Raw genomic sequence first — 18159 nt, 5'->3', positions numbered from 1 at the left:
ATGCAGTGCATGGGGCTGGAATTGGTGCACATGCACTATAGTATATGCAGCATGCAGAGCTGGTTTGTTGCATGTGCTGCATGTGGCACCTGCACCAGACTGGCTCTGCTCAGTGGCTCTGGTGCACAGGGCTGGTCTGTGGGCCCAATCCGGCCTGTGGGGCCAAGTGAGTTTGATACCTCTGACCAGCGTTCCCTCTAAGCTGTGTGGTGTGTGCGGCCACGCAGGCACACCTGGCAGTGCAGCATGAGCGCACATGTGCGGCTGTGTATGCCACACAGCTTAGAGGGAACACTGCCTCTGACTTAAACTGCTGATAGTCACAAACTGCTGAATGCTCAGAGTGACAGTGAATGGAGATTTTTTTGCGTGATTATGTATGAAAGTCACCAGTTGATGGTGAAAGTTGTGATACAGGTGGGGTGTGATATAAAATGGAATGATTTTATCTGATTTTATTGTATTTATGATTTTCTGAGTAGAGCAACAAGTGGTGGGTGATCTTGGAGAACTGGCCTCTAAGTGAGCTCTTCCCAATTGATGGCTGAGTTGCCCTGATGGGAAAGTGTACATTATTTCGGCCTCTGTGTCAGCTGCTTTATGGCTGGATAGAGTTAACAGGGATGCCCAGTCTGTACTGTTCTTTAGCCCTCAGAATTCCTTTACGATAAGTGATAAACGCACCTGCAATTCCTGACATGGTGCTGTACTTCCTTATGTGTCTTAACAATGTACAGTGTGTGTCTACTGCTACTTTTTTGCCATATTGAATAATTTTACGTGGTATCTTGTAAGAAATCTTTTTCCAAGTTGGACTTGGAGGAAGGTAGTACGTAAAAAAAAAAAATAATAATAATTTGTGTACACTTTCAGAATAAAGAAGTGTAGGAATTATTATGAAATTTTGGGAGTTGAGAGGGATGCAAGTGAGGAAGATTTGAAGAAAGCTTACCGAAAACTGGCCCTTAAATTTCACCCTGATAAGAACCGAGCTCCAGGAGCAACTGAAGCTTTTAAAGGTATGTGAGATGACCAGTGTTTTGTTTTCTTTTTTTAATAGAATTTCCCAGCACAACTTGTTTTACATTGTACCATTGTACTTCAGCTGAAGACTTCATACAAACTTATATGGTTTTTAATTTACACAGGCAATGATAGGATGCACTCATTTTTTAAAAGAAAAATCCCATAGCTGCCTGACTGGAGAGTCCCCCTATCAAACACACCTCTCAAAGTTCAGTATTCTGTCATAAAGGAAAAGGCACTGAAGTATCTACTCCCACATTTTCCTGAAGTTTCAGAGATGTTTATGAGCAGCAGTTTTACATGTGCTCTGGGGGTGGTGGGGGGAGGCACTTTAATTAGAACAGCTCTGAGAACTGCTCTAATTAAAGCACCACAGTGTCTCATGTATCAGCATCCCCATGCTTCAAAATGGCGGCAGGGGTGCTTGAACTAAATCTTATTGAATGAGCTTTAGCATTTTGAAGCACAGATGCTGATACACGAGATGCAGGAGGATGCTGGAGCATGGTAATTACCTTACTCTAGCTGTAATTCCAGTGCATCAGAGCAGACTCCCAGCATGTTTACAGGAACTTGAAGAGCCCCTGGTCTGTTTGATTAGCGTCTTACCTGGTTGTCTAGTCAGCCATGTTTCAGTATGTTGTTTCACAGATTACAACTTAAAATCATGAAAATAGTAAAAGATTGAGTGCACTATTCTACTGCTCTGGATTTTAGAATAAGTTTACAATATATAATCTGTACTAACAACACCAATGTTTAAAGATTTGTAACTTTTACCTTCTTACTATCTCACAGATATGGATAGAACTGTCATTAGGTAGAATTGAGCAAAACAAGTACTTCATTATCCAGTGTTAAGGTAGGGAAAGATGTGAAGTTGTGAAGGGTTTTTTTCTGTTTTGGTTAAGAGATTGGACTTTACCACAAGTTTCCTTAAGAATATGACTATGAAAGATGTATTTCAAATAGCACTGAGATCTTACAAAAACTCTACTTATATATAAGGAACAGCTGAGTTTAAGTTTGCAAAAGCTATGTGAACATAACTTTACCAAGAGAAAGGTAGTATGTAGCTGAAGATGGCAGTGTCTTTCTGGAGAGTAGGTCATGGAGTGGATTGGTGGTCGCATTTGGGTGGTTTCATCCTTTGCACACCATTTGGAAGACGCAGAACCAGTGAGCATGTTGAGGTCCTTCTAATTTTTTCATTTCAGATCATGGTGAATGCCATTGTGTATCCGGATTGTCTTTTAGTGCCAGTCTCAAATTGGGCAGGGCGCTAAGTGCTCTCTTGGGCTTCTTTGGCATTCTTTCAGGTCAAGGTTAAGGCATATAGATAGGAGGGATGAGAGAGCTTGTTTTAAACATTCTGGAGAATGAAAACCACCTACTCCTTTTTATTGTCTCTGTACATAATATGGCCAAAAATTGATGGCCTTTGGACTTACCAAGATCATTTTAGAAATTTTTAAATTATTTACTTTTTAACATGCCAGTTACTGAAATTTCCCTCATACTTAAACATTTGTTCTCCAAAGATAGTGTTGCTACAGAGCAGGGGTGGGCAATTATTTTGGCTAGAGGGCCATTTAATGCATTTTGGGGACCTGTCGAGGGCCACATCCATCTTGCTCTTCTCTTCTTTCTCGCTCACTGTGTCTTTCTCGCTCACACACATGCTGTGTTGTGCCATGCATGCTGTCTGTTGCGTGTGCGCTGTCTCTTGCTGTCTTTCCCTCTTTCCCCCTCCCTCCAGAACTGGTCCAAAGCTATAGTTCACCGGGAGCCCTAACACTCAGCTGTGGACAAAGGCAGGAGCTTCTGGTGTTCTGGGTGGATGGTAGTGTCAACTGTGGGTGTAGCCAGCAGGTTCCAGAGCCCAGATGCAGAACCTGCCAGCAGTATCCACTGCTGAGACTGCCATCTGCCCAACATGGCAGAAGCTCCTGCCTGGGTTCATAGCTGAATATTGGGGGTCCTGGCAAATTACAACTTTGGCTGGGTGCTGGAGGGAGGAAAGGAGGGGGAGAGATGGAGAGAGACACTACTGTCGGTCTGGCACAGCAGAAGCTCCTGCCTGGGCCCATGGGTGTTGCTGCCAGAGGTTCTGGGTCAAGGTTCCAGGCAGGAGCTTCCACTGTTCTGGGAGGGTGGGGGCATCAGCTGAGGACACAACTGGCAAGTTCTGCATCTGGGCTCCTGACCCTGTCCAAAGCCAGCCCACCCACTGCAACGGAAGCCCCACCCAGGTGTATAGCTGATGCCATGGCATCACAGGTGGATGTTGCTGGGCAAAAGCAGTGCCGCCCACTCAGCACCATGCAGTGGCCAAACCCACTGGCCACCCACAAGCCAGATCTGGTGAATTGGTGAGCCGGATGCGGCCCCTTGCTATACAGCCTTATTCTTGAAAACAGTCCCCTGATGGCTGGTAGAACTTGCCTAGCTCTGTGCCTTAAAAAGGACTTGCCAGTAGTGGCATGTGTCAAATGAAGTCTATCCATGTCATCAGGCCTTGGTTCCTTTTTTTCTGTTTATATATGAGGAGTTTGCTCTGTCCCTGCCACTGTTGATCGTAAAACCATGTTGCTTATACTGAGGTATGCATACCTCTGGGGATATGTGGCAGGCTTCTGGAGGCTATGTAAAAGGAAGGAATAGGAAAGAGACAGGAAAGGCTGCTAGCAAGAATAGCATTGAACGATCCCCCTTAGTTACTAACTTTGAATTGGTATGTAGCTACATACTTCGTCTAGAACCTTCTGTTTGGTTTCAGACTTGGTAAAAAATTGGATTGTCACAGTCTTCTGGTAGATTTCTACAATGGAGGGCACCCTAGTTTAATGAGCTTTTTAACTCCTTCAGTATGCTGTTGGGTGCTTCACCTTCCTGCTGTTCTCCAGGATAAGAGCAGAATTTATAGTGTTACTTACTTTCTTCTTAGCATGGCACATAAAATGAACAATTAATCTCTCTTGCCAAAAGATCTAGTGTTATACTTTGAGAAGCAGAAATTAAGCCTGTGCCTATTTATTGCTACTCTACTTGTTGACTTGAAAATATTGTGTGATGTTCATAGGTAACACTTTTCATTTATTCTTCAGCAATAGGTAATGCTTTTGCAGTACTGAGCAACCCTGAAAAGCGACTACGGTATGATCAGTTTGGAAATGATGAAGAGACTTTCAGCACTGCCCATGCCAAGCACTATAATTATTACAGGGAATTTGAAGCAGATATCACACCTGAAGAAATATTCAACATGTTTTTTGGTGGGCACTTCCCTACAGGTTAGTGTCAGCTTATAATGTCTTGTGAAGTCTAAAGAATTGATATTAAACAGTGGAGGAAAGTTCTCTTTACTTTCTATTGCTTAAGAGCCTAATGATACTTTACATACTAGTAAAACTATCACAAAAGTACCTGTTGCTTTTACTCTCTTGCCTGATGTGGCTAGCAAAGCTCTTGCAGTTCACAATATTAAATTGGGTTTATAATATCTTCAGACTTTCAGAATTCATGAAAACTAGTCTGGTCTTACCTCCTTGCTACCACAGGCATTTCTGTGTGGGTCAGCAAGCTATGCAGTGTATTCCAAGGTACCATCTTCAGCTGCTTTCTGCTTTTGAGGATTTCTAATGACCATTGGGCTGTGGGGGGTAAGAACACTCAATGCAGTAAAAGCTGAGGCAGGTTAAATTCTGGCTTAGGTAGGGATACTGTTACTCTTCTTTCACTACTGCTTGAATTCAGGTATAGTTTGGAAATGCAAGAAGATGTGTGTGGGTATGGACACTGACTACATGAAGGTATGCTGTGGCAGCAGTACTAACTCTTTAATAAGTAGAGTACTTCTGTGACCACGGATGAAAGAGAGATGATGCTCGTTGGGCTTGCTTTATGTACGTTCTCTTATCTAGAATCATAGAAAATTAGGGTTGGAAGGGACCTCAGGAGGTCATATAGTCCAATCCCCTGCTTGAGCAAGTGAATAGGAACAGCAAACAGGGCAAGCAATTTGCAGGCAGTTTGCTGGTAGCAAGACAAGGAAGGGGAATGGGAAGAGAAGCCAGGAACCAGATCCTGCCCAGGAAAGGCAAGTGATCCAGAACTGCTTGTGCCTTTGGCTTGCTGAGTATTTGTTTGGTGGGCTGTGTGTGTTTGGGGCATGTGCTCTGAGAAGCTGGGAGTGTTGCTAGTTGAGTGATTGATGATTGCTGAGTAACTGATGCTTGTGCCTGACAGAAGCCCTATGGAGAGGCTGGAGCAGGCCCAGCAGGTATAAAAGGAGACTCCCCAGGCAAACAGGCAGCAAACAATGCAAGCAGTTTGCAGGCAATTCAGTGGTCAATTTGTCCCTCCACCTTGAGAAGGGTGTGAGGAAGCAGGGAAAAAGGAACCCTTTGGGGCCAAGGAACAGTAAAGAGGCCTGCTTTCAGGAGAGTTTGCTAGGGAAGGTGTGCTTGGAGGAAGGTAAATAAGAGAAAAGAGGCAGATTAAGAGACCCAAGGAAATGGCTGGAGGACATCACAATGCCAGAGCCACTGCCACTGCCTTTGTTTGTACTTGTAAGGGTTCTGTCCAGGCAGGACTGCTCACCATGGAGGCTTCCACCCAAGTCCAGATTTGGCATTGTAGGGACTGTGGCTTACAGGTTCCTTCTGGTGACATCCAGGTGGGAGAAGGCCTGCAATATGAGTGCTGCCTCCTGGGGGTCTCTCAGGGAACAGGCAAGATAGCACAGAACGAGATGGTAAGGCTCCAAAGCATCCTCTGCCATGAGTTCATTGATTTGATGCTGGAGGAGACCTCCAGGTTTGTGGAAAAAGAACAGCCAGAGTCAGTGCTAGAGAAGGGAGAGGACATGCACTCCCTGGAAGCTGGAAGCTTACGACCTCTGACAGCAAACAGGAAGAAGGGAGAGCAGCAGAGTAAGGACCCTGGACTTCAGAAAAGCAGACTTTAACTCGCTCAAGGAACTAATGGGCAGGATCCTCTGAGAAGCCAGTCTGAAGGGGAGGAGGAGTCCAGGAGAGCTGGCTGTACTTTAAAGAAGCCTTACTGAAAATACAGGAACAAACCATCCTGATGTGCAGGAAGACTAGTAAGTATGGCAGAAGAGTAGCTTGGCTTAGCAAGGAACTCTTTAGTAATCTAAATCATAAAATGAAACTTATAAGAAGTGGAAACTTGGACAAACAACTAAGGGGCAGAATAAGAGTATTGCTTGGGCAGGGAGGAACTCAGGAAGGCCAAAGTGCAACTGGAGTTGCAGCTACCAAGGGACGCGAAGGGTAACAAAAAGGGTTTCTACAAATGTGTCAGTAACAAGAGGAGGATCAGGGAAAGTGTGGGTCCCTTACTGAATGGGGGAGGCAACCTTGTGGCAGGATGCAGAAAAGTTTATGTCCAGCTTTTCTAAATAGCCAAGTCCATGTGGCCAAATGGGATGCACCCAATAGTGCTGAGAGAATTTGGTTGATGTGATTGCAGAGCTGCTGGCCATCACCTTTGAAAACTCATGGGAATTGGAAGAGTCCCAGCTGATTGGAAAAGGGCGAGCATAGTGCCTGTATTTAAGAAAGGGAAGAAGGAGGATCCAGGGAACTACAGACCAGTCAGCCTCACCATAGTCTCCAGAAAAAATCACGGAGCAGATCCTCAAGGAATCCATTTCTAAGCACTTGGAAGAGAACTGTCAGCATGGATTCACTACTGACAAGTCATGCCTGACCAACCTGAGTGCCTTTTATGACAAGGTGACTGGCTCTGTGGATGCAGGGAGACCAGTGGATGTGGTTTTACCTTGATTTTAGCAGGGCTTTTGATATGGTCTCCCACAGCATTCTTGCAGGCAAACTAAGGAACTATGGGCTGGATGAATGGACTGTAGGATGGATAGAAAACTGGCTAAGTTGATTAAATAAGACCAGCTCTGTCAGCCTCTCCTCAAGTCATGTGCCCCAGCCCTCTCACCATTTTCATTGCCCTCTGCTGGACTTGCTCCAATTTGTCCACATCCTTTCTGTAGTGGGGGGCCCCAAACTGGATACAGTACTCCAGACATGGCCTCATCAGTGCTGAATAGAGGGGAATAATCACTTCCCTTGATCTACTGGCAACACTCCTGCCAATGTAGCCCAGGATGCCGTTAGCCTTCTTGGCAACAAGGGCACACTGCTGGCTCATATTCAGCTTATTTTCCACTGTTACCCCTAGGTCCTTTTCTGAAGAGCTGCTGCCTAGCCAGTCAGTCCCCAGCCTGTACTGGTGCATGGGATTTTTCGGTCTTAAGTGTAAGACCTTGCACTTATTTTTATTGAGTCTCATGAGATTTCTTTTGTTCAATCCTCCAATTTATCTAAGTCTCCCCGAATCCTAGCCCTACCCTTGAGCGTATCTACTACTTCCCTCCCCACCAGCTTGGTGTCATCTTCAAACTTGCTGAGGGTGCACTCCATCCTATCTTCCAGGTCATTGATGAAAATACTGAACCAAACCAGCCCCAGGACTGACCCCTGGGGCACTCCACTTGATACCGGCTGTCAGCTAGACATCAAACCATTGACTACTACCCTCTGAACCCAATGCTCCAGCAAGTTTTCTATCCACTTTATAGTCCATTCATCCAACCCATACCTCCTTAGCTTGCCTGTGAGAGTGTTGCGGGAGACCGCATCAAAAGAGACCATACTCGCTTGTCTCTCTGCATCCACAGAGCCAGTCATCTCATTATGGAAGGTAATCAGCTTGTTCAGGCATGACTTGCCCCTGGTGAATCCATGCTGACTGTTCCCAATTGCCTTCTTTTTCAAGTGCTTGAGGATCTGCTCCATGATTTTTCTGCAGACTGTGGTGAGGCTGACTGGTCTGTAGTTACCTGGATCTTCCTTTTTCCCTTTCTTAAAATGGACACTTTGCCCTTTTCCAATCAGCTGGGACCTCTCCCGATCACCATGAGTTTTCAAAGGTGATGGCCAGCTGCTCCGTAATCACATCAGCCAACTTCATCAGCACCTTTGGGTGCATCATGTCTGGCCCCATGGACTTCTACATGTCCAGCTTTACTAAACAGTCCCTAACTAGTTCCTTAACCACTTCTGACTGCTCACCTTCTCCCCAAACTGCTGCCAGGTGCAGTAGTCTGGGAGCTGATCTTGCCTGGGAAGACTGAGGTGAAAAAGCCACTGAGCAGTTCAGCCTGTTCTGCATCCTCTGTCACTAGGTTGCCTCCCCCATTTAGTCAAGGACCTATACTTTCCCTGATCCTCCTCTTGTTGCTGACATTTTGTAGAACCCTTCTTGTTAATTGCAACTCCAGCTGTGCTTTGGTCTTCCTGACTTCATCCCTGCGTGCCCCAGCAATACTCTTATTCTCCTTCTCAGTTCTTTGTCCAGGTTTCCACTTCTTATAAGCTTCCTTTTTATGTTTTAGCTTACTGAAGAGTTTCCTGCCAAGCTAGTCTGCTATACTTGGTAATCTTCTGAGCACTCTCTAAAAACTTCCTGGATTGCCTGCATACTGCTGTGTTGCCCTCCCAGAAGATGTCAGGGTGATTGGAGTCCCTCATGAGAACTGGGGCCTGTTATTGGGAAACTTCTGCTAGCTGTTTGAAGAAAGCCTCATCTTCCTGGTCTGGTGATACTATAGTATACCCCTACCACGACATCACCCTTGTTGCTCTCTCCTCTGAAAATCTCTGGGTTAGGGTCAACAGGCCTAGTGGAGCTCTGAGCAATCATACAGCTCCTTTACATAAAGTGCACAACTCCTCCTCTTCCTCCTCCCTTTCTGTCCTTCCTTAACAGTTAATACCCATCCATGACAGTACTCTAGTCATGCAAGCTCCTACCAAGTCTCTGTTATTCCAATCACGTCATAGTTCCGTGACTGTGCAAGGAACTATTTAGGATACTATAGAAAATGAAAACTTTTACCTATACCTTTAGAGTTCCTGCCAAGTGTCACTGTGTATCTCCAATGTTAATTAATATGTACAGGAAAAGATTATACACTTGCAGCAGTGCAACATGCATATCTGAATCCATACTTTTTCAACTTTTGCATTTAAAAATATTGCAAGTTATGTTGAAAAATGATAGGTGCATGCTGAGTTGGATTAAAAACAAATACATTTTTAAACATGCTTTAAGTAAAAGCTGTTTTCCCTGCTAAGAGATCTCTTGACACTTTTTAGTACTTGTGTATTGCTTCACAATTGCTAACACCCAAATCCTTAAAACCTAAAGCAGCTTAGGGAGATTCATTACTTATTTAGACTTTAATTTCATGATATATTATGGCATCTTTCTGAAAGGATCCTAAAGTGCTTTACAGACATTACCAGCAAATTTATGAACTCTGGGTCATATTCAGCATGGCATCAACTTGCATAACTCCCATTGACTTTGCTGGAAGTCACACCTGTCTATCCCAATCTCTTTACCCATTTTTGGAATGTGGCTGCTTTTCAACAGCATACAGCAACACTTTAACAGTCTAGGACAGGAAACTGGAAGAGGAATTTAGGTGTTAGCAATACTAGTGAAACACTCAACCCTACTCTTGGCAATCAAGTAAATGGGAGAATTAATAGAAATTATAGTTCTGTTTATAGCAATTACAGTTATGCTGTAGAGAGTTTATTGCAGTCTCTTGCTAACAGTAAATTCTAACTTCCTGCCAAAAACTACTATTAGATGAGCTTTTCCAATCTTGTCCTACTTGAAAAGCGTTTTTGTGTTTTGTTTTTTTTTTAAATTGAGGAAGATCCATTTATCTGTGTTCTGAGCAAGTGAAGTATACCCAATTTTTGTTTCCCAGAAGAATGTCAAGAAAACAGGGTTAGTCATGTGAATTGGAATAAAGATATTTAAAAACTGTAGTCAAGATATGTTATGAAAACAGAATTTGTGCGAGTGCAGCAAGCAACCTTTCTGTTTTAGGCTGCAGCACTATACTATTGTGTGGTGTGAGAGTATATATTCCTTTAGTTCAGGTTTGTTTGTTTTTCTGGGGATCTGAGCTGAAAACCTTTGGTGTTGAGCAAAGCTCATTTGCACAGTACCTAAAACCATCTAACTTTCTTAGTTATTCTAATTTTTAAGATACATTTCCAGTATGAATAAACAAAGGGAATTAAAATGTAAAGATATATGCTGTTGTTGAAGTTAAGAATACAAATGCAAATGTTAAAAAAGACTGCCTCTCTTCACATGATGTACTGCAACTGTTGTGGACAGTGTCAGCATTCAGGCTGGGCCCCTCAGTACAGGAAGGAATGCTGCCAGGTGCTATAGGGCAATGGTCTCCAAACTTTTTTGATCGCGCACCCCTATCGGTAAAAAAAAAAATTTTGAGCACGCACCCCCAATATATGTATATTTATTTATTTATAAATTATATACATGTACTACTCGCGTACCCTATGTGACACGTGACCGTCTGACATACGGACCAAGTGAGGGCGCCAGTGTCAATCCATATATTAAATATTAGGAAAACTTAATTTCTTTTTTATTTTTTAGATAAAAAATATACATAAATAGAAATTCTAATATTTTCTTCCTGCACCCCAATGGATTGTCTTGCACACTGCCTGGGGTGCGTGCACCCCACTTTGAAGACCACTGCTATAGGGGAGGGTCCTGAGTTTCTGCAGCTTGCTCTGTTCCTATATGACTTGAAATAGCCTGAAGTTACTGAAAAAGTTATGCGTACTGCGAAAGTTGCTTACTCGCTTAGGTTTTGCAAAGATATTAGGATATGTTCCCAAAGGTACTAGAGGTAGAGAAAAGTGTTCCTTCTTCTTTTGGCTGGCTGAATTAATCTTTTTCTTAATGATTAATGCTGCTGGTAAACTGAGTTTGTGCAAATGTATGCATATTTTTTAAATAATGCAGGTGAGTCATTAACCTGTTAAAACACTAATTGCTAGAGTGTCTTCATCTTCTTTCATGGGCATCTTTAAAGGTCACAAAAGGATTTTGCCTTTTCTGTTCCAGTCCTAACTTGTTCATGTTTACAAAGTCATTGAAAACCTTAGATGAAGGATACCATAAAAAGTGTAAAATACTATTTTAATTTTGTGTTGATGTAAAAATGAGAATGTATTTCTATGATTATGATTGGAGAAATGCTTGGATTTGGCATACATTTGTGGTAGAGTTCCTTTATTAAAAAAGAAAGTCCAGAGACTGCGTGCCATCAGGGACTGCGAGCAGGAGATAGACTCCTACTGCCAGGCCCTTCTCCCCCGGGAGCTGCAGGGGAGAGCTCCGTCTCTCTCCACGACTAAGGAGGACTCTGGGACCTCCCGCTCTGCCCAGTCAGGGGCATGGACCAAGGTGGTCAAGGGCCCCAAGGCCCGCCGCACCAAGGCCCCTCCCTCGCCGGAGCTTAGCAACAGGTTCGCACCTCTTGCAGCCCCGGCAGAGCCTGCTCAGTTGCCGGCTCCCGCAGGCAACCCAGGCTCAACCGCAGCCACTGCCCCTGCTCTCCCCAAGTCAAAGCGAAAGGTGTTTGTTGTGGGAGACTCCATCCTGCGGGGCACTGAGGGGGCAATCTGCAGCCCCGACCCCTTAGCCCGGGAAGTCTGCTGCTTCCTGGGGGCCCGCATCCGAGACATTGCGGAGAGGATCCCGCAGCTCCTCCGGCCCACAGACCACTACCCCATGCTCCTTGTTCACGTGGGCACCAATGACACGGCTCGGAGCACCCCCAGCCAGGTCATGAGGCACTACAGGGAGTAGGGAACGGGGCTTAGGGGTCTGGGAGCTCAGGTGGTGTTTTTGTCAATCCTCCCAGTCTCGGGCTATGGGCTGAGGAGGGAGAGGAGAATCCACGCGATGAACCAAAGACTGCGGCGCTGGTGTCATCGGGAAGGCTTTGGCTTCCATGACCACAGCCCGCTCTTTGGCGAGAGAGGCAGCGAGCTGCCGGGAAGAGATGGCCTCCACCTCTCCCCTGGGGAGGAGGCTCTTCTCAGCCAGGCTGGCTGACCTGCTCCACCGGGCTTTAAACTAAGCCCGCTGGGGGTGGGGGGACTACTGCCACTGCTGGCCTGTAGAGCGATGCTTGCAAAGCTAGCAGACCAAGGCACTTAAGGGAGCCCACCCCAGCCCTGGCACAATCTGTGGGCAAGGCAAGAGGCCCCAAGGGCACACTTGCCTGCCTGTACACTAATGCCAGGAGCCTGGGCAACAAGCAGGACGAGCTCGTCCTCCTGCTCAGTGCAAAGAAATATGATGTCATTGGGATAACGGAGACCTGGTGGGACTCCACCCATGACTGGACCACAGGTATAGAGGGCTATACCCTGTACAGGAGGGATCGTGTTGACAAAACGGGCGGGGGTGTAGCTCTCTATGTCAAGGAAAGCTACATGTCCCTGCAAGCTGATGTTGGCGACCGGCATGGACAGCTAGAGACCCTCTGGGTAAAAATTCGTGGGGAATTCGGCACAGGGGACACAACGGTGGGAGTCTACTACAGACCTCCCACTCAAAGTCCTGAGCTTGACCAGGAGTTCGCCCGGGAACTGACTGAGGTCGCTTGCTCCAGGACCTTGGTTGTCATGGGTGACTTCAATTACCCGGACATCTCCTGGGGAGATCACTCAGCAAAATCCGAGCGGTCACAAAGCTTTCTCTCGTGCGTGGATGACCTCTACCTGACTCAAGAAGTCTGTGGGCCAAGGAGAGGCAAAGCGCTGCTCGACCTGGTACTGGCTACGGGGGATGACCTAATCGGCGACCTAGTGATCGATGGGAAGCTGAGTGACAGCGACCACGAGCTGATCACCTTCACCATCCGCCGTAAAGCTGGCAAGTCAGTCGGCAACACAGAAGTCCTTGACTTCAGAAAAGCTGACTTTGACAAGCTCAAGAGGCTAGTCAGTCAGGCCCTCAGGGACCATGACCCCAGGGAGATGGGAGTTCAAGAAGAGTGGTTGCTTCTCAAGGAAGCGATCCTCAATGCACAAGCTAAATCTATTCCAACACGGAGGAAAGGCAACAAGAAGGCACAGCAGCGCCCCTGGCTCTCCAGGGACCTAGCGGACCTCCTGAGGCTAAAAAGGAAAGCCTACAAAGGATGGAGGACGGGATTCACCTCCAAGGATTACTCCGTACTGGTCCGGTCCTGCAGGGAGCAAACCAGGAAAGCCAAGGCTGCAACTGAACTCCAACTAGCTTCAAGCATCAAGGACAACAAAAAGTCCTTTTTCAGATATGTGGGGAGCTGGAGGAAAAGCAAGGGCAATGTTGGACCCCTGCTAAACCAGATGGGGCAACTGACAACTGACCCCCAGGAAAAAGCCAACCTATTAAATAGGTACTTTGCGTCAGTCTTTCATCAGTCACATGGGATGCCCATGCCTGCTATGGGACAGGGAAATCTGGGTGATGGGGATCCCCTACCCTCCATAAATGCTGACCTCGTGAAGGAACACCTTGAGAAGAATACCTTCAAGTCAGCTGGCCCTGACAATCTGCACCCCAGGGTACTCAAGGAGCTGGCGAGCGTCATAGCCCAGCCCCTGGCACGGATCTTTGAAAACTCCTGGCGCTCTGGTGTAGTGCCCGAAGACTGGAAGAAGGCCAATGTGGTGCCGATCTTCAAGAAAGGGAGGAGAGTGGATCTGGCTAACTACAGGCCCATTAGCCTGACTTCTATCCTGGGGAAGATCCTAGAAAAGTTTATTAAGGAGGCCATCCTTGAGGGACTGGCCCAGGCTAACATTCTAAGGGATAGCCAGCATGGGTTTGTTGTGGGTAGGTCTTGCTTGTCCAATCTCATTTCCTTCTATGACCAGGTGACCTATCACCTGGACAAGGGAGAAGAGGTTAATGTCATATATCTTGACTTCAAAAAAGCTTTTGATCCCATGATCACCTCTTAGCCAAACTGGCTAGTTGTGGCCTTGGCTCCACCACGATCCGCTGGCTGGGAAATTGGCTCTGTGGTCGGACCCAGAGGGTTGTGATTGATGGCAGTCACTCATTCTGGTGCCCTGTGACCAGTGGGGTCCCTCAAGGCTCTGTCCTGGGACCCATACTGTTCAACATCTTCATTAATGATGTGGACATTGGAGTCAGGAGTGGACTGGCCAAGTTCGCCGATGACACCAAACTTTGGGGAAAAGCATCCACGCCAGAGGACAGGCGGGTGATCCAGGCTGACCTGGACAAGCTCAGCAAATGGGCAGACGAGAACCTCATGGTGTTGAACACCGAAAAATGCAAGGTTCTCCACCTTGGGAGGAAAAACCTGCAGCACCCTTATAGGCTCGGCAGTGCTACGTTGGTTAGCACTACAGAAGAAAGAGACTTGGGGGTCATCATTGACCACAAGATGAACATGAGCCTGCAATGCGATGCTGCGGCTAGTAAAGCGACCAAAACGCTGGCTTGCATCCATAGATGCTTCTCGAGCAAATCCCGGGACGTCATTCTCCCCTTGTACTCGGCCTTGGTGAGGCCGCAGCTGGAGTACTGCGTCCAGTTTTGGGCTCCACAATTCAAAAAGGATGTGGAGAAGCTTGAGAGAGTCCAGAGGAGAGCCACGCGCATGATCAGAGGTCAGGAAAACAGATCTTATGATGATAGGCTGAGAGACATGGGACTCTTTAGCCTGGAAAAGTACAGGCTCAGGGGTGATCTGATGGCCACCTATAAGTTTATCAAGGGTGACTACCAGGATCTGGGGGAACGTTTGTGCACCAGAGCGCCCCAAGGGATGACGAGGTCGAACGGTCACAAACTCCTGCAAGACCGTTTCAGGCTGGACATAAGGAAGAATTTCTTTACTGTCCGAGCCCCCGAGGTCTGGAACAGTCTTCCAGCGGAGGTGGTTTAAGCACCTACATTGAACACCTCCAAGAGTAAATTGGATGCTTATCTTGCTGGGATCCTATGACCCCAGCTGACTTCCTGCCCTTTGGGCAGGGGGCTGGACTCGATGATCTCCCGAGGTCCCTTCCAGCCCTAATGTCTATGACATCTATGTCTATGAAATCTATTCAGGTGCTCACATGATGCTAAATTCATCAATTTAAAATACTTAATAGTTTTTTTTAATTGTACTTTTTCTCTTCTAACTTAAAAATTTTAGAAATAATTCTGCTATGTACACTGGTGTATCTCTACATCTTGCAAGGAAAGCAAATCCTGAATTGTATCTTCCTCAAGCAGCTACTTTTCTTATATCTTTTCCCTCATTATAAAATTCTGAAGTGATACCAGTGATAACTTGAAGAATAAGAACAGATTAGTACAGTCAAGTAAATGTAGTACTTAAGGGTAGCATAATTTATGGATTGGGAATGATGAAGCATAAAGCCTTAGGTTCCAAAACAAAATACAGTCTCATAAATGAGCATGTTAAAACTAGCATAAAAGCAGAATTTCCAGTATAAAAACCTTAATGGGCCTCCCATGTGTTCTTGGTAAATTACATTGTTTGATGTCAGATTTCACAGACTTTTCACTTCTCACACCAGTGCACCTAGATGCTTCACTCTCTGGCTAGTTGCCCTATTCAGTGTTAGAATGTAAATCTGATATATATTATTTGAAGTTTATAGTCTGACATCTCAAGAATATCTATTTATCTAAACCATGTTTGAAGGAAAACCAGCGTCTCAGATGATTGATGACTGCAGTTGAGTGAAAATGACAAGTTTACCTTTTTTTTTTTTTTTTTTTAATAGGAAATATTCATATGTTTTCAAATGTAACAACAGATGCCCGCTATTACCCACGGCGGCATCGGACTGAGAAGGCATGGACACAGGAGCAAGAGGAGGAAGAAAACAGGCCTCAGGTATCCAGGAAATTGGAACTGTTATAAATATATTTTCATGGGTGCAGTTGGTATACTTATTTTCAGGAATTACAATTAAAGTGGAGAATATCTCTAGACCCAGTAATATTTCTGTAGCTAGAATAGACAATTTTAAATGCATGCATTCTCCTTATTTATTTTTTTGGAAGTATCCATTAAATAAAATCTTACTGTTGGGGTTCAAAATTAATAAAGAACATTTGGGTCTTTCACCTGTTGGTCACCTGTCCAAAGGTGTTTAAGTAGCTGTAAATAATTATATTCTAATGGCAGTTGTATGGCCTAACATGAAATAAATTTGTGCTTTGGCTGACAAGTGTTCTTCTCATACACGTTTTCACAATGATTTTCCATAGCGGCAATCCTACTACATCCGTTAACGCCTAAATAGCTACAACTGCATTCAGTACTCTAAAAGCAAAGATGATTGAGGCACGGTGGGAGACTGGATTTTTTCTTTTAAGCACCAGCTGGGGGTGGGGAGGGGGGTGTACACTAGGTGTATTTGTTTTATGGACATCAGAAGACTCTGGTCTCTATAGCCATTTATAATTTACCTGAACTAAAATGGCTTAGTAGGGGTGCACTGATAAAGATTTTCTTGGCCGATACCGATAGCCAATTGTTAACCAGCTGTATCGGCTAATACTGATCCAGTAGCTGATTTACAGGAATGTAGCCCAGCAGCTTGAAGAGCAGCATCCTGCTGGTAAGTCTGGAAAAAGGGCATGGGGGAGCACAGAGGGAGGCCCCTACAGTGAGGGTGGGAGTGGAGCAGGGGCAGGAATAGGCGCTGCCCAGCCAAGGTGGTGAATGTGGGACCCTGAGGCAGGGTGCAGGGCAGAGCCACAAGCAGCTTATCCAGGGCACAGCCACTGCTCGCACCTCCTAGGGAGGCATGGCGGGCATATGCCCCTCTGGATTTGTGCATGGGGCAAGGGCTTGGGGCCAAAGGCTGCGCCAGCTTCTTCCTGGCAGGTGTGCTAGGCTGGGGCTGTGCTTGGGGCGCAAGGGGGTTGGGGCAGGCCCCAGCCCAGCCCCACCACCAGGAAGAGGCTGGCGCAACCCCTGACCCTAAGCCTGCAGTGGGCAGCCTGCCCTCAAAGTGCACACAAATTCAGGGCAGTACATGCCCTCCATGCCTCTCCCAGGAGCATGCACAGTGGTAAGGAGCTGCCCCTGCTACTCCCCACCGCTGGATGAGTTGCCTGGAGCTTTGACCCACTTCTAGTCCTAGGGACCCATTCACTGCCCTGGTTGGGCAGCGCTTGCCCCTAGCCCACTCCCTCCCTCACCATGGGCCAGATGCTAAGTGAGTGTTGGGGGACGGAGCGCCACCACCTCCTAGGAACAGGGCCAGGGTGGGGAAGCTTATTTGGCTGGGGTGTGGCGGCAGCAGAGGGGTACTGCTGTCCTCGCCCTGTCCCAGCCCTGCTTCTGGGAGACGGTGGCACTCTATCCCCACCCGCCTGCACGTACCCCCTAGGACCTGTCCAAGTATCTCTGGTTGACAACTCGTGACCGCTATATCAGTGCACCTCTGTTGCTTAGTTAAAAAAATTATTCAAACAGACTAAAGGCATAAATATATTGAGTTCCATAGCACAGTATATATTGCAAATAACCAAAACCATTGAGAAGAGTTTTATTCACTTTGGGCAGAAAGTTCATCTTAGTGTTTTATGGTTTTTAAAAGCTAGCATGGTAACTTTAGAAACTGCAGAGAATTAACAAGTGCAGACTGTTGCTAGTTGTGCACTGTTTCTTTAACTAATGTATTTATTTGTGTTGTGTTTGATGGGTGTCTATACTTGTGAATGGAACTATGGATTAAAGAAACTCCATGAAAACATTGCTAGGAGAAATATATATGTTTTATCAACTTCGTGTTTTATAAAGTTATTTTGAAATTTAAATACAGCACTTGTCCTAAACTCTCTTTTTGTCAGTTTAACATCTAGTGTGTCATCTACCTGGAAATTATATCTTGATTTCTCTGAGTAAATAGGCTATATTCCATATCTGGCTTTTATCATCCTCTGTGGTTTTCCTTTTCAGAATACATACTCTGCATTTATTCAATTGATGCCAGTCTTCATAATCATAATTGTATCAGTTATAACGCAGCTGATGGCCACTAACCCACCCTTCAGCTTGTTCTACAAATCGTAAGTCAGAATTTTTTTTATTTTATTTTTTTTTAATTTCTACCTGTCCTAAATAACTTTAAGTGGGGAGGTGGGGAGATGTTGGATTCGATAGAATTTATGAACTGTTCACTTCTG

General features: G+C 45.7%; 1 protein-coding gene across 1 annotated transcript in view; it reads left to right on the top strand.

Annotated features, from left to right (window-relative positions):
• Window positions 1–18159, top strand: part of DNAJC18 (DnaJ heat shock protein family (Hsp40) member C18) — a 38642-nt gene that overhangs the window by 2717 nt on the left and 17766 nt on the right. Inside the window, exons 3-6 of the mRNA XM_090064231.1 lie at window positions 874–1019; window positions 4134–4319; window positions 15741–15853; window positions 17933–18042. Of these exons, the coding sequence (XP_089920357.1) occupies window positions 874–1019; window positions 4134–4319; window positions 15741–15853; window positions 17933–18042 (555 nt within the window). The remainder of the gene's footprint in view (window positions 1–873; window positions 1020–4133; window positions 4320–15740; window positions 15854–17932; window positions 18043–18159) is intronic.

Source organism: Crocodylus siamensis, chromosome 10 (genome assembly GCF_052110815.1).
Source record: "Crocodylus siamensis isolate JL-2025a chromosome 10, ASM5211081v1, whole genome shotgun sequence".
NCBI classification, from domain to species: domain Eukaryota; kingdom Metazoa; phylum Chordata; order Crocodylia; family Crocodylidae; genus Crocodylus; species Crocodylus siamensis.
This window is presented reverse-complemented; position numbering and strand designations above follow the sequence as displayed.